Consider the following 24041-nt stretch of genomic DNA (forward strand, 5'->3'; position numbering starts at 1 on the left):
AACTACTTGCATGCCAAATTTCAAGTCACTGGTTCTTAAAATAACAAAGATATACGTCATCGTTCTCTCGATTTCACTTGTTTATTTTTACTAGGACATTTACCGGTCCAGGTCACGGAGTCGTTTCTCGCCTATGACAGCAGCGAAATTCAGACTAGTATGGAAGATTTCGGACCTGTCAATTAAAATTTCACATCAATTATACGCTACTTACTTCCTCATATTTTAATAATGTTCTTTGTGTAGACGTTACACGACTTATTTTTCCTCAGCCGCATCAACTGTTGACAAGAGCTGCCGTTTTAATGAACGCACTAAATACCCGATAGACTTAAAATCTCAAATACCTTAAAACTGATCAAAACATTATTCTTGTGATATTGCACTTAGAGAAGGAAATTGAACATCATTTCTTGGCTTTTTTAATTTTTTGTTTTTGTTTATTCTATTTCCTTTAGATTATTATTACCCATTTTCCCCTTCTTTAAAGTTTTAGACATTTCGGGTATTTAGTGTATTCATTTACTGCACTGTGTTGAATTTTGAAATAAATATTGTCCAGCTAAAAAAAATTTGATTACAACCTAGGTAAGGTTAGGCAACAGTATCTGTAAACTTTGGCAGGCCACTAAAATTATTAGTCTAATCAATAGGAAGTCGTTATATATAGATATAGTTTGTAAATACATTTTAGTTCACCCCAAACCCTGGAATTGACCAGGTACGAATCTAATGTATAGTTAGTAATTCGGCAAATACGTTACACTACCACTACTATTGGTAAGGGTCCCCACCCATGTGAAATAAAATAGACCTGATAAATACTCCAGAGATCATTACTCCCAAATGTGTTTTTTTTTAAAGAGCGATCTTCAGACATTTTGAAAAATAAAAACCGTCAATAACAGTGTTCAAGATAAGATGATTGTATATTGTTTAATGTCCCGCTCGAGAATCTTTCACTCATATGGAGACGTCACAACTGCCGGTGAAGGGCTGCAAAATGTAGGCCTATGCTCGGCGCTTATGACCATTGAGCAGGGAGGGATATTTATCGTGCCACACCTGCTGTGACACGGGACCTCGGTTTTTGCGGTCTCATCCGAAGGACCATCCCCATTTAGTCGTCTCTTACGACAAGCAAGGAATACTGAGGACCTATTCTAACCCGGATCCCCACGGCCATCAAGATAAGATGAGATCATGATCAATGTTTTCATTTGTAATTCTTACTCTGAATAAATTATATACTTTCAAGGTTTGTTACATATGGTTGAAGTATTTCACAGTCTTCGGACATTGCACTTCCTCTCCTTTGTGATTAGTAGAAAATGTATGATGTGAAAAATCTAATCTATTTCATTGCTTGAAATTTTGTTCAACACAAGGGAGATAATTTCGTGATGATCTAATTTACGTACGACTTAACAATTTTACAGGATTTTCAATTTTAAAAAAAGAGAGAAAACGAAGAGAAGAAAGAAGAAAAATTGTAATATAATGAAATTTACATTTTAATCTTATTCATAACAACTACGGTATAAAAAAAAAAGTTCTATAATTTAACAAATAACAGAAATGGTCTGTTTTTGCACGCAACCCTTAAAATTCTCCTTGATAAAATTTGGGCAATTTTCAGCAATTTAGTAGTTTTTCTTTCTTGCTTTGTGAATCATTTAACACGCTGAACATCTGTTTTTCACTGTTGATGAAACAATGCTTTCTATTTTTAGTACAATTATCATGTCTACTTTAAGGTCATACTACAAAAAATATTGTACAGTAGTTTCTAGTAGGTGTTTTTTAAAACTTGATTGTACATAGGATTTACCATTTTAGAAAAGTTTGATAATGTGGTCATTTAATATAAATATAAATACTTAAAGTATATCATACATTTACATCAATTTACTGTATAAGGTTGTTCCTAAAGAGCTATACTTGTAGAGTTTTGGTGGTTGTTTTTTCGTTTCGAGATCCGCTCCTCTCTGATATGAATGTATCATATGCTTTAAGAATATATATTCTTTTTTTTTTTAAATAATTAAACTTTGAACTATATAATGGTAAATCTCATATAAGATAAAGTTTGTTTTAAAAAAAAAAAACATCTGCTAGAAACTACTGCATACTACTTTTTGAGGTATGACCTTGAAGTAGACATGGTATTTATAATAAAAACAGAAAGCATAGTTTCTTCTGACCGCAAAAAAAGTGAAAAGCAGATGTTCAGTGTGTTTAATATATCCACACAGCAAGAAACAAATTATACTAAATAGCTTAGAAGAATTTTAAAGTTTGCGTGCAAGAAGACAATTTATGTTATCCATTGAATTATAGAAACGTTTTTGACAGTTGCTATGAATAAGATCAAAGCACATTGCAATTTTTTCTTCTTCGTCTTATCTCTTATTTTAAGATTGAAAATCTTTTAAAAAAAATTGTGAACTTAAAGTCGTACGTAAATTCATCGTCGGAACCCACGGGTTTTCTCTTCGTGAAACTGCATTAAACTGTTGAATACAGTTTAACGGAGAGAAAACCCGTAAGTTCCGACGATGACGTAAATTATATCACCAGCAAATTATCTCTCTTACGTTGAACAGAATTTCAACCAATGAAATAATTTGGAATTTTAGTATCATGCATTTTCTCCCAATCACAAAGGGGAGGAAGTGAATTGTCCGAAGAGTGTAAAATACCTCAACTATATATACCGTCTTCCAATTAGGAAGACGGTAATAATGGAGAGAATGATATAAATGCAATTAAACGCAAATGGCCGAATCCTACCCCAACTGGGGCATCTCTACAATAAGATACGGAGTTCGGACCATAAGCAATTCAATCATATATCCGGTTGAGGTAATAAAGTTTAATATTGCTGGTAAGATAGCGTTAATATTGTGTGTGGATATGGTTAGCAGAGTTTGAAGGCTAAAGGGAGTGACTTCTGTTGCGAGAAGTGTTTGTATGAGGTTTGTTCTGCAGTGGTTGTCTTGTGGACGGTGTTATAGGTAATGGGCGATTGTTGAATCCTCCGTCTCACTTCTTTATATACCCTTTAGCGAGACGGGTGTTGCTAAAACGCGGAACGGAAGACGGAACGGAAGGGAAAACAGAAAATATTGTATGCAGTTATGTTATGAGGAGGTCAGCATTTTGCAAAATAAAAGGTTTATCATGAGCAAGGAAAGCAGAAATTACAGAGAGAGTTGGAAGTCATCCACAGAATCCACCGTTGCATATACTTCATACTAATGCATATATGTATTTTAAAATCATAACTTGCCATGAAAAATATTAAAAAAGAAGAAAAAAATCATACTGAAAAAGACTTGAATTTTCAAATTTTATATCCAATGAAGAAAAGCAATTTTTTCAACAATTTCCCCCAAACAGAGCCTTCTTAAATCGAACTTGCTTTTATTTCTAATTTAGTTGTACACCTGTTATAATACAATGTACATGTATTTATTTATGTATCACATTAAAGCGAACAAGTCTGGTGTGTATAAAGGATTTGGGATGAGTTTATGTGAAAGTTTGTACATTTATTGACATCCTGCGGACCTGAAGAGATACAGCGGGAAAGAAAGATTGAAACAGAACTAATGAAAAACTAGGGTGAAGTTTACAAACCAGAGTATGAGAAATTAACAGATATGAAATAGCTAAAAGACTAACAGACAATGTATGCTTGAATGGAATTAAAAGGTCATCTCATTATTAATCTAAATGTTAAGATACGAGTACAGTGTATTTAGTTTAAAAATAAACTGTTAGAAGTCCTCCCTATTTAGGATTGGCGTGCTGCGGTCACAAAGTCTCTGTTACTTTGAAAATAATATATCAAACACAAGATGTTTAACTTGCTGACTTAATAAGATCATGAATTGTCGTTGTTATATACATACCACACTCTCTGTTGTAGGTACACACATACATATGTACACTGTATTATGTGTAAATTTACATGTGCGTTAATGAAGTCTGGCCACGGAGGGGGGGGGGGGGTATAAAGTACGTGTGTTTTTTTCCATTCTCTACCCATTGGTGTCGCTGCTCGCTAACACATCTGTCAATGCCGACATTTCAAAATTCTTGTAAAACCTCTTGTGAATTCTTATACAGACGTATAACTTCGCTAAAAAAAAATTTTTATTTATGATGCAGAATTTTAAGATAAAATTGTTTTACCGCTTGTAAACAAATTCCCACAATTTAGATTTTAATCATAATAAGGTATTTTCTTCCGATTTTTTAATATTATCTTAGCTATATTAATCATTCTAATTTTTAAATTCTGCTTCGTTTTCCGTTCCGTTCCGTCTTCCGTACCGTTTTCCGTTCCGCGTTTTAGCAACACCTAGCGAGACTAACGCCACCTATCGGCCATACTCTAAAATTAAGGCCAGATGATATAAACAAAATTTTCTACCTTTAGCACTGAAGAGTTCCCATGGTAAAAAAAAATATTTTGGTTGGTTTTGGTTTTCTCATTTATAGTTGTTTGGAACTCTTCTGTGTTTTAAGAGCAGGAAAGGGGTCAGTAAACAATGTAAACAATTATGACACCAAAATCATTCAGGAGGAAAAAGTCAGGAAGATTTATTAGTAAAAAAACGTCATCAAAGGTTACAGAATGCTACGAAAGGTTATGCATTATCCCTTGGACGTAAGATAGTGAATGTTGATGCCAATAACAACGTGGTGATCGAGGGGAAGTTGGATGAATCAAGAAAAATTGTTCGTCTGGTGATAATTCACAAGAATGCCTAGGAAATGAAGACACGTATCCATCTGATGCATCAGAGAGTGAGGAATCGGAAGAAGAGCATTAGGAGGTGATTTGTTGGAGAAGTGAGAGATGAGTTGTGGAACTTGGAATTCTAGTGGACAATTTGGGGAAAGGTTGTGCTGCGTGTGGTAGACCACTAGATTTAAGACATTGCGAGGACGAAAAATGGTATGGACTTGGATCATTGCTATATCATATAAGATGTCAGCAGGAAGCATTAAGCATGCAGTCATCTTTCTCCTGTTTCTACTAGGAAACGTCGTAATGCAGAAACTAACGTAAAATGGCACATCAAAGAGATTCTGTATGAGGCATATCTTTATTATTTTCAGAGATAAATGGCAAAGGAAAACCAAGAGTGACAAAAACAGTAAAATCATAACTGCCATTGTAAATTATTTTCAGAAATTGTAAAATTTTACTCTTATATTATGGGAGATAACTCTTTTTGTCTTGAGAAAACCAGCCAATGTCATTCTTACAATTTTGATTCTCCTCAGAAAATTCACCCCGTATGGTATATGTTCTTTTTACACTTTAAACATTAAGTCAACATATTATGAAGTTTATTTTAATTTGTAAACCTTTACTGAGGGTGCAATGTCCATATATATAATTTTATTGAAGCAGCAACTAATATTTTCCGAGTGTAAAATTTGTAATGAATTAATAGTTTACATGTTATGTTGTAAATCTAATATCAGTACACTCTGCTCTCCTTGGAAGTCATTTTTTTGGAGGGATAAAAAAGGTAAACAAATGAAGAATAAACTAATTTACCATGCTAACTATTGTTTTGTACTTTTTTGGAAATATTTCACTCTCCAAGTCAAAGGGAAAAAGAATTCTTCCTTATCCACTTTTATAAAAGACTGACTTCATATAAAGCCTCTTCGAAAGAAAAAAATGTTTGTATCATCTGCCCTTAAATCCTACATGAATCTATTTCATAGAGACTGTACATGTATGCAAAGGTATGCACATAGGTAATGAATAATATGTCTTACGGCGTGACCGTGTTTGAGGGCGAAGCAAAAAATATTGGCATTAGTATCTAGATCCATAACAGAGCAAAAATATCTCCAAAAATTAGCACCTAACGTGCGAGGACAGAGCTAAATCAAAGTATTTTAACTTTAGACATTTTTGATCCGCCTATTTATTGAACGCGGGAAACGCTATGCAACTGATGTAAACAGTGCATTGTGACGTCATATTCAGCGTCGGTGTTTAGCAAATACACCAACATAGGGAGACGTTGCATTGTACAATCGCGTTTTAAATCGAGGAGTGATTATATGATTTAAAAAAATAAGATTTACATGCTTTTACGGATTTCATGTAACATCTCACAACGACGTTAACTTGGGTACACGAGATTCAAAATGGAGAAATACATGTCCACGCGCTAGTATTCGAATCGACGCCATTGGGACCAAAATTTTCAAGTTCCATAGGTATAGTTTAATTTTTCATTAGTTTTCTATATTTTCCTTTTAAACATGTATATACGTGTTGCCTATAGGGAGAGCTCCGCTCTCACGGCCCTTCGGGCCTTGAGAGGGCTTCGCCCTCTATTATCTATTTACTATATATAACTAAGAATTGTAGATCTCAACAATATTTGTAGCATGTGCACAGGGAAATTTTTAAACGGCCTATTCATGACGTTGTTTATAATAATGAATATTTTGGTATACATGCATGTACTTGGGTGAGATTTCCTGGCGGCTTTTGCAATTTAGCATATTTCATTAACATTTTGGACGTAATTGACAGTTGATCACGAAAAGCAGTCTCTCATCTTTTATTGACTGCCTAGTGCCCTGATCGTTATGGTTGTTGGTGTACTTAAAGTTATGAATACATCTGTCTTTTGACTATCATTAAAACTACAGATGTAAAACCTAAGTACTACACACAGCAACTTATCACTTTGTGTTATATGGATCAGATTTATTATTCAGCATTTCCGGCACTCCTTACAAAGATGCACCTACTCTTAAACTATTGAATGATGAAAATAGTTTTGAGAGCATAAGTTAAATCAGACCAGGATCTACTTGCTTCAATTAGGTGGTTTTTTTCTTATTGGAGATAAACAGCCTAACAATACTCATCAACTTACGGAAAAATATACTTGTGTAAAATTTTGATGGGATCAATGTCGGCTATGGTGTGAACTTCGTTGAAAATCGGTACTCAATAGTCTAATGTTGTGCTTTGTACTATAGATAGTGCGATTTTTATTCTTCCTATTATATCGAATGAATTTCTTCCAAAAATTTACAAGAGGCATCTGAAAGATGAAAAACTGGAATATTAAATGATTTCTATTTAAAACCTTCAATATATCGTGTAGGAACAAAAGCAAGATTTATATGTAAAAAGTGTACTGACGGATATTGTCGGATACCCGCGGGTGATCTCGTCTTTTATTCGTGATGTGTAAAAAAAAAAAAAAACAAAAAAAAAACAAAAAACAAACAAACAACCGAGATCACTCGTGGATATCCGACAATGACTGACGGATAGACAGACGGACAAAATTTTATCAGATAAGCTCTTTGAGCCTTCGGTTTAGGTGAGCTAATAAAGTAAAAGAGTGTACAAATACCGGGGAAAAGGTATGCCTACTCCAATATAATCATATACAAGTGAAACATATCTTCAGCAAACACCCACTGGATAAAGGCTTGTATAGCTTATTGTTATGGCAGCCCAAGTTTCGGTATCAAGAAACGAAGCCAATTCAGAGCCGGGTATTACAGGACTTCATTGCGCAATTAGCAATATGGAAATAACAAATTGGATATCGGAAAAGAAGACACTGATTTCATCGTGTTAAGCGATAGATGTTAGAGATAGAACATTTGGCGGGAAAGCCACCTCGATGTCATTTGTCCAAACAAATAAATATGGAAGATTAAAAAGAAGACAGATAAGCATCTACATGGATCCTAAAGAGAGAGTTTCATTTCAGCGTTTTCATCTTATTTTTCTTGCAAAGGTTTTGGAATATTCATACTTCAAGGAAACGGATAAAAATGCGTTACCAGATTTTTACACTTGTTTGAACGGAATAGTTTTCTTTCAATAATAATGAACAAGATTTCAGTTGTTCCCAAAAGGCATTTCAAGTAAATACTGTGTCTTCTATTTCGGACTGCATTTTCTCAGGGCGTAAGAATAGTAGAATTCTTTGCTGAAGACGTGTGTTGTATGACCAGAGTTACTTTAAGTAAATCAGAGTGACCTGTCCCTGCTTAAAAAATGGCGTGGCCTAGATAGGTCCAGACAAATATTCTCTGCTCTTGGTACAATTAGGTTTGAAACAAATATGAATTTCGCTTTCAATAGCATTTGAATACTGGACAGCATAGGTTTAGTTGCTTTATAGTAAATAGAATATCTCCTTTGTGAACTTTAAAGTTCCATTATACATACTATGATTTAGGTTTCGTAGACTGTCTTCACTCAGTTGGTTTTGTTGTTGTTGGGTTTTTTCCTCTTTTTTATACATAGAAATGAAAACTAAGAACGGATATTGATTCTGTAGTGAAGAAATAATACCTTTAATCAGAGACATATGTTACACATGTCTCTGCTTAATAGGTTTTACGGTTTGACCGTTGAGACAAGCGAAGAAGACCCTTAGCATTTTGCAACGCGACATTCTAAGACTTTTGATCCGCCTATTCATTTAACGCGGGAGATATAAGACAGTTGATGTAAACAATGTATTGTGAAGTCATATTTAGCTTCGGTGGGGTTTTTTTCCGCGTGCGGTGAAGATTGAGGCTGACCTGAAAAAATATCACATGTGCGTGCGTATGGAACAAAATATGCATCATATTGTCAATAAAATATGATAGTCCATTCTTTATATCGTTAGGTCTGTTTGTTATATCATTAAATCTTTTCTTTATATCTCTAAGTCTACTTAAAGAGACACTACAGCTCATTTTGCGCAAAAATCATGAAATGACAATTTTCCTAGTGCTTTCTCAATTTTTGTTGCATTGTTGAAAGTATGAACTTTGCGAAAATAACACTTATCTAAAGTTAAAAATTATCGTTTTAACGTAAAAATTAATACTTTTTGATGGCCTATACAAAAAATATCGAGTCTCCTCCTTTCAGTCTTCAGACGCATGCGCATAGACAGTAAACAGTGCAGCATGTCGTCCAGTGAGAGGAAGTGTAGTTGACAGATCTAGAATTTTGACAGATTCTGTGAGAAAAGAGGTAAAAATAGAATGAGATAAAACTCATACGTGAAAAATAATTTACCTTGGTATCAGTTTGACCGTTGGAAAACAAAGAGCTCGGAGAAACCCATGTAACTCAGTGGCGGATCTAGGATTTCCGAAGGGGGTGTGAAAGTCAAAGATTAGCCACAGTAATCGGCCATTCTGGTGCAAAATTTGGATTTTCATTCACAATCTGTGGCGTAAAAAGGGAGGGGGGATCCTGCCCCCCCCCCCCCCTAAATCTGCCATTGAGACTAGCTGCGAAGACACTACTTTTAAAAGTAAGTGCTATTTTTATCTGAGCACGACACGTGTTAGTTGTAAAAATATCGGTCAATGGGAACATGGAAGGGTTTCTGTTGAAATAATGATTTATATAATTGCTTATTTTAAGGAGCAGGGAATACTCTTATACTTAAAAGGTGAGTGTGCACCCCATTGAAGGGGAATTAAAATAATTTCCTACACAACACCTTTGCTGTCATTCAAAACCACGTGATGTAAATAAGCATTCAAAAGTCCGAGTCAGAACGAAGAAACCTTTGAATTCCGAACGATCTTCAAAGCGCAGTTGAGAGTAAATTGATGCATCCCAATTGTTCAAAATTTTCAGTATCGATATGAATTTTATCATTTTATCAATACATGTTTTAAAAAACACTTTATTAAAATGTGGAAAATGAGCTGTAGTGTCTCTTTAAATATAATACATGTATGTAAAGAAAAACCTATACTATGACGTAAAATCAATTCATTATATATTTGTTATATAATACATATTTCTGTATCCCTGATATGAACACAGACACGCGTCCTTTATCACATACCCTGTATCAACACCCTTTATTTGACCCTTTATCGTACGTTTCCGGAACACCTCTGTAGTTTTCATTCGGAGTACCTCGGACCTTTTTCGCTTGGAAGCAGACGATATAATTTTGTAAACAAATGGAGAAAGATAGAAATGGGAGAGAGAAGGCTGGAATTGTTAGCGAGGAGAATTGGAGAACTTGAGGAATTGATCGAGTTGGTCAAGATGTAACAATAATTTTTAGCAAATAGTAATAACAAACTATGAAGAATTGAAACAATTTATCTAAATTGCTATCTTATGTCATATACCGGTACATGTATTCATTGAATATCTTAAATCATTCAAAAACAGTAATCGTTGTTTTTAACTTTTTTCCGTTAATGAGCCCTTAAAATTCACCATTTTCAAATATATAATAAAAACATACATAGAATCTACTCCTCCTAGGTACCTGATCCATCTGGTGTGTCCTGGGGTCCGCGTTTGTCCTACTCTCTATTTGTATTGCTTATAGAATTTATGAGATTGATTACTACCGCATTCGTTATCTTCACCTTTTTATCACAAGGTTATAAGTAAGCACTAGTCTCTAGTTTTATTAACCATGAATAAACTCCGTATATTAATTCAGAAAATCTGACAGAGAAATTACAGTGTTTTTAAATCTTAAAGATTTTATTTGAAAAGGGTTTTTGAATTGGCATAAACTGGATCCTCATTGTCTACAACCGATTTCATTTCCTCCATTTCAACGAGATCTACAGTCCGGTAAACGACAACTAAACCATCTTTGCAGGCCATGATGAGACGCCTCTGATCTCTGCAAACCGCAATAGCAACAGGACTATGAAAGATATCTTCGATTTCATATTCTTGGTGACTCAGATTTCGAGTCTGAAAGTTTACGAAATGTAGTTTTTGACCAGTGGAATCTCCAACAACAACGCTGCGTTTATTCACACAACACTTCGACGGTGTAAAACTCTTATCCTTGGGACTTTTCCACCCACTTGTATTGTTTTCACGCTCCCTTAGTAATACTCTCTTTAACCCTAACTCAGCGTCAGATATCAAAAGTCTTATTCTATCATCTGTCTCCACTGATACATATATTGGTTGTCTCAGTAAAAAATCGCCTTTGCCGTATCGATGAAGAACCCTTCCTGTGCCACTTTTGTTGATGTTGTACTCAATTATTTCGTTTTTTTCCGGTTCACAGACGTACACTCGTGAGGAAGCGACGCAAATACCACGTGGTTGAAAACAGTCTTTCGTAAATTTTTTCTCAAAACTGTATCGATGATTTTTTCTCAGCTTGAAGACGTGAATTGTTCCCTCTGACGTTGCTAAATGTGATAAAATCAATAATGTTACACATCCCTTATAATGTGCAAAATTTACATATTATATTCATTCTTCATTAATTCAAATCAACACATGCAATATAAAAGTCATCAACATTTATCTGTAGTATACCCTCAACTGAAATCATAATCTCTTAAATCAAAAGCGATACATTGTTTTCGTTATATAAAGTTTCTTGGGAAAAACAAAAGTACGCATTAAATGACTTGAATACTATAGCATTAAGAAGAAGGATTAGAATTTTAAAGTAAAACCAAACCATATTAACCAATCTGTACATTTTCAAATCAAGTCCTTATCCGCAACGGTTTAACAATATACTTTTTATACGCCAATCAAAGACGGGACATATTATGGTATGGCGTTCTCTATCTGTATGTCTGTCCGGACCTTATAAGCAAAATACATAATGAACTATAAGCTCCAGGATCTTACAACTTCGTACATTTGATCACCATGATGAGAGAAAGATGCCCATTGTTTCTCATGGTCAAAGTTGTATTATCACTTAGTACAAACCGAATCGTAAGCTCCAGATTCTTACAACTTAGTACATTTAATCACCATGATGAGAGAAAGATGCCAATTACTTTTGAAGGTCAAGGTCGTAGTATCACTTAATAGGAAAACTTTATAGGCCAGATACAGACCAAACCGTGAAATCCAGGTTCTTACAACTTGGTATATTTGATCACCATGATAAAAGGAAGGTGCCTATTGTTTCTCAAGGTCAAAAGTCAAGGTCATAGTATCACTTAGTATAAAAACCTAATTTTCGTCACGGATGCCCTGAAACTTACTCACAAGCTTCCTCTCGGAGGAATATAAGTTTGCAATTCAGGTGGATATGGACCACGACCTACTTTATGGGTAAAAATAGGTCAAACAATTTTCCAGATATTTTTTTTTCGTTGTGAATGCAGATATTGGTCTGAAATTTTGTCACAACCCCCCTCTCAGAGAAATACATAATCAGTTCACACTTCAACTTGATTGGTGCAGCGTAACCTACATGTACTTTAGGGTTAAAATAAGTCAAATCCTTTTCCGGACTTTTTCTCATCATGGATACATATATTGCACTGAAAGTCTAACGGGCGTATGTTGTACCGTTTGCGGTACTCTTGTTAATGTTTCCGTCCATTCTAATTCGATCTTTTATAACTGACCATAATTCTAACTTGACTGAAAAAAAAAAATCAATTCAAGAACAGAAATGGCCGAGTTGCTTTAAAACGTGTCACGGAGACAGCAGTACATGGATCCAGATGAAATAAATGTAAACTGAAGTATTTGTGGTAGAGAATCCATTATGTAATGCTTTTAGAAGTCTACCCTAGAGATGTCTCGGATTTTCGTATGCATTTATAGTAAAGCCAGATTATGTAGGTAACTTTTATAAAACTCATATAGGAAAAATAACCCATGTAATGTAGAATTAAAAAAAAAACCAGAAGCACTTTTGAAATGTCACATGTATATCTTCAATGTTTTATAACAACTATAATGTACAAGGTCTGAAAAACGTCAAGCTGTGAGAGGTTACGCAAAGTAGGTACCATGCTTAAAAAATGACGAAGTTGAATTACACGTAAATTTTTCGGAGAATGTTCGATCACTTCCAGAAAGACACATGCACATATTCAATGCTTCAATATCAGCTGTACAAGGTGTGAAGGATGTCAAATAAATGCTGTAAGAGGAGTTGATTACAAACATAGGTACCGTCTATTCAAGACATGCTTAAAAAATGACAAAAGTTCAACTACACGTAATTGTTTTTGAAAAATGTGACATTGTCTGCTCACTTTTAAAAAGACACATTTTCAGTTTGAGGAATGTCAAGTTAGAGATGTGAGAGAAGTTGATTACACAAAGTAGGTACCCTATTACTGGGACGTCCGCCCTCCATTAACCGGATGCACGTTGTGCAACCCGGCCAATAAAATGACTTCGTCTGTCTCAGTTATAGTTATACATCTTAGGCTTTTAAAACTTTGTTTTCATATCTGACTAGTGTACTGTTCTCAGTACAACTGTCGCAAACATTAGATAACATGGATATCCCAATGCGTTTTGAGTGAGGAAAAAAAATCAACTTCTATTAAAACTGCTTGATATTTTCTAAACAGAGGGGTTCATTGTATTCCATTTATTCATCCATCCGTGGATACATTCATCGGTTGTTAACTTGTATTATTATTACCAGTTCGTCTTCCCGGGTCGGTGATATAAAGGAATTGCTTGCCATCATCCGTTTTATGTGCTGCTACATCGAAGGGTCCGTTTAATCGCTCCGTGATATCCCACTGGATTTTTCCATGTATGTCATAGCCCGTTCAAAATCCGGCCGAGTGACTGGCAACAACGATAGTGTCATTAACATATACCATACCTAAAAGACAAGATTTTAACAAATTACGTTTACGAACCAATGCTCCGTATTTTCAGGAATACTAGTAGAAAGTGTATAGTAAAACAAACCATTTTACATGTTGAATTATTTTAGTGTTCAAACTATCCATAATTCGAGTATGAGTTATGTCATACATTTTCGCTGTTGACTGTAAGACCCTAGCTGAAGTAGATAGCAAATTCTAAGTGATAAAGGTAATCATATCCTTCTTAAATGAACTCAACAGCTGAAGTTTGAATTCGTAAAAAAAGATGGACACACTTTCACTGCTTGGGAGATTGAAGTCTTCTATACATGTACAATGTATATCATCACTACAATTATCAAATAACCTTAAAAGGGGGAGGGTAATTATGTACACTGGCTACCTATCATGGGGTGAAAAATAATTATAAATTCATCCCCAATTCTATGTATGTGTGAGGTGGGATCAGGTGCCTCGGAGGTGTAAGTATCCCCTGTCGACCGGTCACACCCACCGTGCGCCCTATATCCTAATCAGGTAAACGGAGTTATCCATAGTCAAAATCAGTGTGCCAAGAACGGCTTAACAATTGGTATGAAACGCGTCAGACAGCATTTGACTCATTGATAGGTTGTATTGGTAAACTATATAATTATAAAGACCATAGGATTTGCAAAATGTTGACTTTAAACAAGACTGTTGAAATCCCTATAACATCAACTTGTTTGTAAGCAGCCTGTCTCGGTTTTAAAACTGATCATACGTAGAACAAGCTCTTGCGTATATTGAATCAGTTGAGAGATATAAACACCATATACAGGTGATAATGGATTGATTGATTGAATATTGTTTAACGTCCCTCTCGAGAATCTTTCACCCATATGGAGATGTTACCATTGCCGGTGAAGGGCTGCAATATTTAGGCCTATGCTCGGCGCCTACGGCCTTTGAGCAGGGAGGGATCTTTATCGCCATCGGGATCTCAGTTTTTGCGGTCTCATCCGAAGGACCATCCCATTTAGTCGCTTCTTTCGACAAGCGATGGGTACTGAGGACCTATTCTAACCCGGATCGTCACGGGATAGGTGATATAGGAATATTGCTATATAAATATGGGAAGTTGATGGAGAAGTTAAAATCCTCCTGTTTGTTGTTAGTCTGCCGTTAATATTCATTTTCAATAAAATATCTAAGTACGAAGCAGATGTGGATCGAGGACTCTGTGGTGTCTTTTATCTCGAGTTTACAGGGATATATCGAATTCAAATATGAATGAAAATTATTATAGTTATTAGATAAAACGTCATATTAAGTTGCAGGCCACAGCAAGATATTTTTTCTTCTGATGTAGAAGTTTTTGAATAAACTCTGCTGTGTATTACGTTTACCGGAAGTACGAAAATGTGTTCAGAATGGACGCTTCCAATCATTGTGTAGATCACTAATTTGTTATTATTAACATGTTTTCAGACTTACTATGGGGATATCATATCGTTTCTAGCAAATATTCATTAAAGAAAAACCAATAAATAATGTTTTATCGTCGTGTATTGATTTGATATAAAAATGGAGATTACAGTCGAGGGGGATTTTCCGCTTGACGGAAAGACCGGATTGCGCGATTGATCACTCTTGATAAACATTGTACGCCTTTGTTAACGACTGAGAATTCTAACAGAAATGAAAGTAGAATGTAAATGTTAAAAATAGATTATCTTTTGTCTTCAAAAGCATGAGGGTATAAACTGCAACGCTTCACGCCGATATACTTTTCATGAAGCGCATACGTTAGCCCTGATGGAATTCATTTCTTAAATATTTCATCAGTCTCTATCTATTTGACAGAGAGGTACTGTTACATTAATCTATCTAGGCCTACAAAATTGCTTAACACCTACTGCAAATTTAGTGGATTTTTAAGATTTTGTAGTTTCGTTTGGATGTCGTGTCTAAATGTTGTGAAAGAATCCAGTATTTGATACAGTAAATATATCCAATAATAAAAGTCAAGCAACACAAAACTCGAATAACATTTCACTACTAGCGCTTTCGGCTTTAATGCCACTTTAATAGACAGTTATAAAATGAAATGAAGCGCTAGCAGTGTATATATATATATATATATATATAAATATTGAAAATCAGAATGACACATTCCATAAAAAACAATCATTTACTGCTATTTGAACTGCCTGATGAACCATGTAGACATGGAGAAAGCGCTAGCAGTAAATGATTGTTTTTTGTGGAATGTGTCATTCTGATTTTCAATATTTATTTACAACTGTGCCGAATCAACTTCATATATATATATATATATATATATATATATATATATATACATACATACATACATACATATATATATATATATATATATTTATATTTATATATATATATATATATATATATATATATTTATATTTATATATATATATATATATATATATATATATACTGAAAATTAAGCATAAATTCCTTTTAGAACATGACGAAAACCTATATTTTATATTTTTTGCATGGTAATGTACATATGTAATTTATGTACAGTAAATGTAAGGTATATTTACCTGTAATTCTTGCTCCTGTGTCAAAGAAGTTGATCCGTTCTTGAATTTCATCACTAAGCTTTGTACTTCTACTCAGAGACTGGGAAGACACTCTGATGATTGATTCTATTTGACTGATATCTGCGTATCTTTGCTACGGGTGATAAAAGATTACAGTTTTCTACTATTTACACCTGATCAACATATCCTGTGTAAGTGAATGGAAAGAAGAAACATTTTAAGATCAACGTTACTACACGTGGAATGCACATTATAATCATACTAGCGGTAATCGTATACCACTCAAGTAGGAAATTAACAGGAACGTGAGGATATGACAAATAAATTACAGACAGACAGACGGACTTCGAGCAATCATTTGATGGAGAGAAAAAACCATGTTAAATACATCGAAGGAAACACTTTCTGTCAATTGCTTTGAAAAGGATTTAGTAGCTCAATTTTGTGACAATACCAGTAATCCATGTGACACCCCCCCCCCCTCTTTCTCTCCTTACCTCATTCACATACAATGCTTCCATACTACTATTCCTGTTCACATTGATATATGTTGCTCTGTCAGATAGGACGTTTAACGACCGTGACAATCTTGGATTGAACTGGACGTATGATGAGCCGGACAAACTGTAATCGCTGTTGGTCGATGCAGATGACCTAGCGCTGTCAGTCTGACTGCTGCTCTCGATACTTTTAGTCGACTCTTGAATTCTTTGGATTTGGAGTGATAAGAACGGCAGAGAGTAACACTTATGGAACTCGTTTCCCCTTTTCAATAACAAAGTTACCTCGAGAAGTAAACACGTGGATCGTCTGATAACCTGTTTGCACTTTTGCTTTGCCCAATCCAGTTTTGCAGCTACTGATCCCTGGTATTCTCCTTTTGTCTGTATGGTTTTCTGTATTTTTTTCACATCCTGAAATTGCTGCTCTACCGTTGATAACTGGTTTTTGATACTTGTTTCTAACTTAAGAATTTTAGTGTTCGAATCTGTTGCATATCTCGAAAGTGGTTCTAAATGATGTTGGGAACAATTTTCTTCACAAGCTGGGACTTTACAATCCAAACACCAGTTGTTTATTATTTCATTATCATGGTGCTCACACATCGACACTGGATTAATATCTATGTCATCTTGCTTTTCTTCTATCATTTGGTTGACTTCATAAACTGCATGCCTTTTAGTTTTAGGATTCCTATCATGAAATTGGCTACAACCGAAACACATTTTCATATGACATTTCTCACAGTAACTTTCTGCATTTTTTTCCTCATGCAAAGAACATTTCCGGTTGTTCAGCAGAAGATGTATGATATCCATACGTGTTACCTGCATTGCAAGATCATTTGCAAATCGATTTTTAAACAGCCTACTGGAAGCAATCAGAAAAGAATCCTCGCACATCGGACATTTTACGATAGGTTTCTGTCTGCGAATACATTTCCTGTTCAGTGTGTGTCCGCACTGTAGATACCAAGGGTCTTCATAGGTTTTAAAACAACATGAACAGTTTGTGTACTCTTTCACATCTTGTCCATAGCTGTTCAAAAAAGTTTTGAAATCGATTTATAAAAATTCTAAATTTTCCATTTCCATCATAAGATATCGCATTATAAACGTATTTCTAGTGAGCTAAGATGTCCTTTTAAATATAACCTGCACCAAATAAATGGGGTGTTAGCCATTAAAAACTTATAAAGATTTGTGTTTGAAAATGATTTTATTGTGGAAACTGCTATAGCAAGGTTTAACTCAGTCTGTAAAATCTGACATTTCCCCCAGTGGTATATCAAGAAAAGGCTTATGGGTTTCTATACTTATACAAACAATTATGCTTTTATCTACTTTTTGCTTATCAATCACGTACTCAAAGCTGACATGAGGTTAGGATTACACAACAATTTGTTTTCGCTCATGTCCATAACACTAACTCCGTCTGCCATATTTCTTTAAGATAGCATTCTTTAGAGGATCGCATCTGCTTCATAAGAATATAAAAACAGGTCAGCTAACAAAGGAGCACAATTCGTCCCCGTACGGATTCCAACAGACTGTTGGAAGACCAGGTCACCAAAGACTACGAAAATATTGTCAATGAGGAACTCCAGCATATTTTTAATATTTCAACTTCATAGTACTTGTGCCTGGAATCAGAGTGGTGTATCTAACTCGAACACAGTCAGGTCATTCTTTAAATACTGATTTTGACTACGGATTACTCCGTTTACTTTATCCAAACACTGTAAAGGGCTTTGATTTCGCGAGGCGAACAATTCGCGATTGCTGTCATTCGGTATTTCAGGATGGTTTAAATTTCGCGGATAAATCCCTTCGAATAGTTCGTGTTTTTTCCATATTTCATGCTTACTAGGATCACCTCCCGTATCTTGTATAAAAAGAGTACCGCCAACGGTACATAATACGCCCGTGAAAAGCTGATATAGGGTGTTTTTCTTACATCATGATTTGTTGAACTTGCCTTCAAGTAGCATCAGCAACCATCAGGGTGTGACATACTTTCTTTGCATCGAAAAAACAAGACAAATCATGTACTCTCTGTGTAATATTTTCACTTGGCATAAGATGTATGCGTACCAAGTTTAATGGTCCTTGCCCCCAACGAATTGGTCTGCATCTTGCTACTACGACTTTGACCTGAAGAAACAATAGGCATCATCCACTTGGCATAAAGTGTATGTGTACAAAGTTTGACGGTCCTAGCCCCAAAAGTTCGGTTTGTATACTGTCTACAAGGTTTTCCTACGAAGTGAAAATGTGACCTTGACCTTGAAAAATAACAGACATCTTCCTCTCATCATAGTGATCAAATGTACCAAGTTTTAATATCCTGGAGCTTACGGTTCGGTTTGTATCCTGCCTACAAGGTATTCCAATCAAATGATACTGAGACCTTGACCTTTGACCTATAACCTTAAAAACTAGGCATCTTTCTCTCATCATGGTGACCAAATGTACCAAGTTGCAATATCCTGGAGCTTACGGTTTAGTTTGTATCCTATCTACAAGGTTTCCTATTAAGTAATACTATGACCTTGACTTCTGACCTTGAAAAACAATAGGCATCTTCCTCTCATAATGGTAATGAAATATACCAAGATGTAATATCCTTGCGCTTACGGTTGGGTTTGTATCTTGCCCACAAGGATTCCCTACTAAGTGATACTACGACCTTGACCTTTGACCTCTGACCTTTAAAAACAATAGACATCTTTGTCTTATCATGATGATCAAATGTACCAAGTTGTAAAGTCCTGGAGCTTACGGTTCGGTCTGTATCTTGCCCACAAGGTCCGGACAATCAGACGGACGGACGACGGGCATATAAAAAGTAGTACATACGTATTTACCTTCAGATAAATGTTCACTATTCCTAATAATAAGAGTTTTCCCTTAAACTATTAATGTACTGCCACTTGTAATTATGAAATATGTTTACTAGTATTTTTGAATATCCCCCCGAGAATGTTGACCCCCGGGCCTCTTGTGACTTTTTTAAACCAATCATTCATTTATGACATTCTTGGTCCATCCTGTGCTATAACTCCGAAAACAAACGTTAAAAAAATACCATACCCGATTATCATAAACAGAGAAAGATTGACAATTTCGTCTGCAAGGCGAGAGGCAATATCCAGAATATCTCGTTGAAATGTATTTAAAAACCTACCAGTAAAACGAACGATCTCCAGTCGTAGCCTGAATATTTCCGTCACTGAACATATGCATGTCACTTAAGTATAAATCCTTTAATGTATTATCACTTTTTGGATTAGTCCAACTCGAATCAACGAAAGTAGAAAAATAGCACCACCTATTACAAGAAGGATGACTCTCCTGTTATGCAGAAAAGTTCCGAATGTAAAGAACAAGAGGCCCACAGACCTTATCGGTCACCTGAGGACTAGTGAAAAGTATCACTACTCACAAGGGCTATGAAATCTAGGAAACATTTCCTGTTCTGAATATCTCAGGTAAATTCTCACGTTCAGCAACAGTATAAAACAAGATGTGTCCTTAAAACTTCAATGCACTCAAAAGTGAATACACTGATGAAAGGCTTTACATAATATAATAGGTGTATTAACATTAAAAGATATGACTAATTTGGACCCATCCTAGAGTCAAAAGCCTGGGTTGTGAAATTCACCATTTTTGTACATACTTTTCTGCTATTCCTAAGTATGCATTTAGATTTTATACAATGTCGGAAAACTTAAATAAGTCCTTCAAATCATTATTATAATTTTGACAACATCCTGAAACTAAACCCTAACTTCTTGGATCATCGAATTTACAATTTTAGTAAAGACTACCTACTCCTTCTAAATCTCCATTTAGTTTCAATTTAGTATCAATAGCACTAAAGATATTATTCAAATGTTTTACACATATAACACTATATAGTAAGTTTAGTCCCGCCCTTGGTTAAGAACTACTACCCCGGGGATTATGAAATTTACAATTTAAGTAGATGTCTTCCTGCTCTCCATCACAATGCATTTAGTTTTTCTTACACACGTGCGGTTCTAGAGAAAGGATTTTTGCAAAATGGTCAATTTTGGGCAGTTTTGCCCCGCCCCTAAGGCCCCTGGGGTGCAGGAATCCTGAAATTTACAATCCTTAGTGCTTCGTACCAACTTTGAAAAGAATTGGAATGGTAGTTATCAAGAAGTTGTTGAAAAATATGTTCAGACATCTAATAATTGACGATTTTGGCCCCACCCTAATACCAAAACCCCTACCCCTGGGATCATCAAATTTACACTGTTGGTAAAGGAATACCTGCTCTTTCTAAATAGCCATTTAGTATCAATGGCACTAAAGATGTTATTTAGGTGTTTTAGACATAAACACTATAATTATACTAAATTTGGCCCCGTCCTGGGGTCAGAAACCCTACCCTGGGGATGATGAAATTTACAGTTTTGGTAGAGGCCTGCTCCACATCACTATGCATTCAGTTTTTCTTAAACATATGCGGTTGTCGAGAAAAAGATTTTTGAAAATTGGTCAATTCTGGGCAGTTTTTGCCCCGACCCTAGATCCCCAGGGGTGCAGGAGTCATGAAATTTACAATTGATGTCCCCCTTGTCCCAAGGATGCTTCATACCAAATTTGAAAAGAATTTGAAAAGTAGTTATTAAGGAGACGTTAAAAATGTTCAATTGTGAGCGCACAGCGGACGACGACGGACGACAACCAATAACAATGATAATGTAAGATTGATTGGTTGATTGCATCTTGCTTGACGTCTCTCGAGAATTTATCACTCATACGGAGGCGTCACCAAGACCGGTGAAGGGCTTCAAATTTAGGCCTTTCCTCGGCGCTTACGGCCAATGAGCAGTGAGGGTTCTTTAGCATGCCGCACCTACTGTGACACGGGACATCCGTTTTTAAGGTCATCTCCGAATACCTATGACATCCACACCTGATGCCGAGCGTTTGGCGATTGAAAATTATAAGAGGTTTACGAATTGTTATAAACAAGAATTCCATGAAAAATGTTATACGAAGACCAACAGTTAGCTTTCTGTCTTTCCCATGGGCATAATTTAATAATAAGTGAACAGGCGGGCACAGGTAAAACTTATCTGATTAAAGAAATATAGTGTATGAATTAAGAAAAAATGGCAATCGACTGTTCCACAGGGATAGCTGCAACTCCTTACGGCGATCTGGGGGCAGTAACAGTACACAATGGGCAGGAATAGAAGATGGATATAATTCATCTCGTGTTAACAGAATAACGTTTTCTTAAAGTGAAGACAACATTGAAATTACTGATCTTCTAGTAATTGACGAAATATCAATGATTAACTGCAAACACATTTAACCAGTTATAAAGCACCTGTGTCCCCATCACCAATTCCTCCTGATCCTCGGATTATAGACGACCCTGCAGATGCAGATATCACAATGCAATGACTCCGTGGAAAAAGTTCAACACCAACAAGGTGTAGTACTAACTTGGGAGGGAGGGGGGTACTAAATGTTCTATATGTGCTGTCCATTACAAACTTGTCAAGAAAACTTTTAGACGCAAGCGTCAAATTCTGCCGCATATATATTTAAGATAACGGAGAGTAATCAATCTCATAAACACAATAAAAGAAGACAAAATTAAGAGTAGGCTGAACACAGACCCATGGACATACCAGAGGTGGGGTCAGGTGCCTAGGATAAGCATTGCCTGACCCGGATTTCTCGAAAGACACTTATAAGTCGAAACTTGGACTTAAGTAATAGACTTTGCTCAAATTTTGACTGCTGAAATGAAAGAGGAAACTCAAACTTAAGTTCAAGAAATCCAAGCCTAACTATGTAAAGCAAATCATTAGGAAACTTTCATGTTTTCATATCGAAACCTATTTTTATGCAATATTTAGTCCTTCACTCTAGTTCATTCTGGCAGGCTACGGGTATTGTTCACGTTTCCCTGTTTTTATTTTGTTCCCTATAGTGCACAATTTAGTAATTCAAACCAGCATATTCCAACAGTATTTCCTTATAACCCTAACAATTCCACCCAAGCCTTAGAATTTAAACAAAAGGAAACGTACTTGTTAGCGTCCTCAGACCTCGGCACAAAAAGAAGCGAGGATTGATTTTTACATCGGTACCAACTTCAGAACAAAGAATGCAAGTAAAGGAAGAAAATATTTCATCATTTCTTATGCATACTATACAGATGATCAACGTTTATTTAACTCCACCTATAATTCATACAGGGGATACTTACTCCTCCTAGGCACCTCATCCCACCTCTGGTGTGTCCAGGGGTCCGTGATGGCCCAACTATCTATTTTGTATTGCTTATGGGATTTATGAGGTTGATCACTGTTTGTTATCTTCGCCTTTCATACTACTCATTCCTATATTTATTCGACACGTCATCTGTTCATCATCATTCATGTATACCGTTTGTAGTTGTACACTTTGCTCGCTATGATTTTAAAGTAGAATAATTTCACGACTATTTGAATGATCTTCAAATAAGGACCGATGTTATACTTAATTAAAGTAGGACACCGAAGTTTTGGCATAGAACGTGCAGTAAAAAATGGCTATCTCAACAAGATATCTCTCATTGAAAGTTAAACTGATGTAAGCTAAACATCTCCGTCCTTACGAATAAAGTTTAGAAAAGGTTTACTTGCGTAAAATTATTTCTTACCCGACCTCTGGTCCACCTGTCGCCATTTTTGACATAAATTTAAAATAATTATACCAGGAAGTTGTTTGTAGATAATGGGGAAAATCCTTAACTTGAAGACGGCACATTATCATACACTTACCAATACGGATAAGGGGTTTCGCATGAAAAGGAAATTGAATCAACACCAACAATATCCAGATGTTATTGACTTAATTTTGTCAATAGGACACGATTTACATTCTAAATTAAAAAAACAAATTGTGGTTTTGACCATTATTCTACTCTTCAAAATGCAAATGTACACGGGGGAAAACAAACAACATTTTATCCAACATGTTAGCTGTGCATCTTCATACGTATATATGTACCTGTGCAGGGGCGGATCCAGGAATTGCGGTTACGGGGGGCGCCACTTTATAGGGCAGTGGGTCCAGGGCGAAGTCCTGGTGGGGGTCCAGGGAGCGAAGCCCCCGGAAACTCCTGGATTTTACAGATTTTATGGAGCTTGAAATATTTCTCCTTTTTAGTCATTTTGGACTATTTTCTATCATTTTGATAAGGTGAAATTAATAGAATGACCGAAATTTTGAGGGTTTTTTGGAAAAAATTAAGTTCTCTCAATAAAGTAATTCAAGAAATCAAAAGATTTTGTCATCTATTTCTCCGGAAGTGGAAGGA

The 24041-nt window shown here is 35.6% G+C and overlaps 1 protein-coding gene across 1 annotated transcript; it reads right to left on the minus strand.

Moving 5' to 3' along the window:
* Nucleotides 1-10451: 10451 nt before the first annotated feature.
* LOC125683214 (E3 ubiquitin-protein ligase TRIM71-like) lies at nt 10452-23473 on the minus strand. Its single transcript, XM_048924100.2, has 5 exons — nt 23382-23473; nt 16682-17723; nt 16185-16317; nt 13440-13628; nt 10452-11214 (listed from the first exon to the last, which is right to left on the minus strand). Exons 1-4 carry the CDS (start codon nt 23414-23416, stop codon nt 13573-13575), a joined length of 1266 nt encoding a protein of 421 aa, XP_048780057.2. The 5' UTR covers nt 23417-23473; the 3' UTR covers nt 10452-11214; nt 13440-13572.
* Nucleotides 23474-24041: the final 568 nt, after the last annotated feature.

Source organism: Ostrea edulis, chromosome 6 (assembly GCF_947568905.1).
Source record: "Ostrea edulis chromosome 6, xbOstEdul1.1, whole genome shotgun sequence".
Taxonomy (NCBI): domain Eukaryota; kingdom Metazoa; phylum Mollusca; class Bivalvia; order Ostreida; family Ostreidae; genus Ostrea; species Ostrea edulis.

Excerpts from the sequence above, each read along its gene's own strand:
- LOC125683214 (XM_048924100.2), bottom strand. The coding sequence starts at position 23,416 with ATGTCAAAAATGGCGACAGGTGGACCAGAGGTCGG. Across the intron at positions 16,318-16,681 it reads AAGCATTGTATGTGAATGAG|CAAAGATACGCAGATATCAG; the intron begins GTAAGGAGAGAA and ends TATCACCCGTAG. Across the intron at positions 13,629-16,184 it reads CACAGGAGCAAGAATTACAG|GTATGGTATATGTTAATGAC; the intron begins GTAAATATACCT and ends CTTGTCTTTTAG.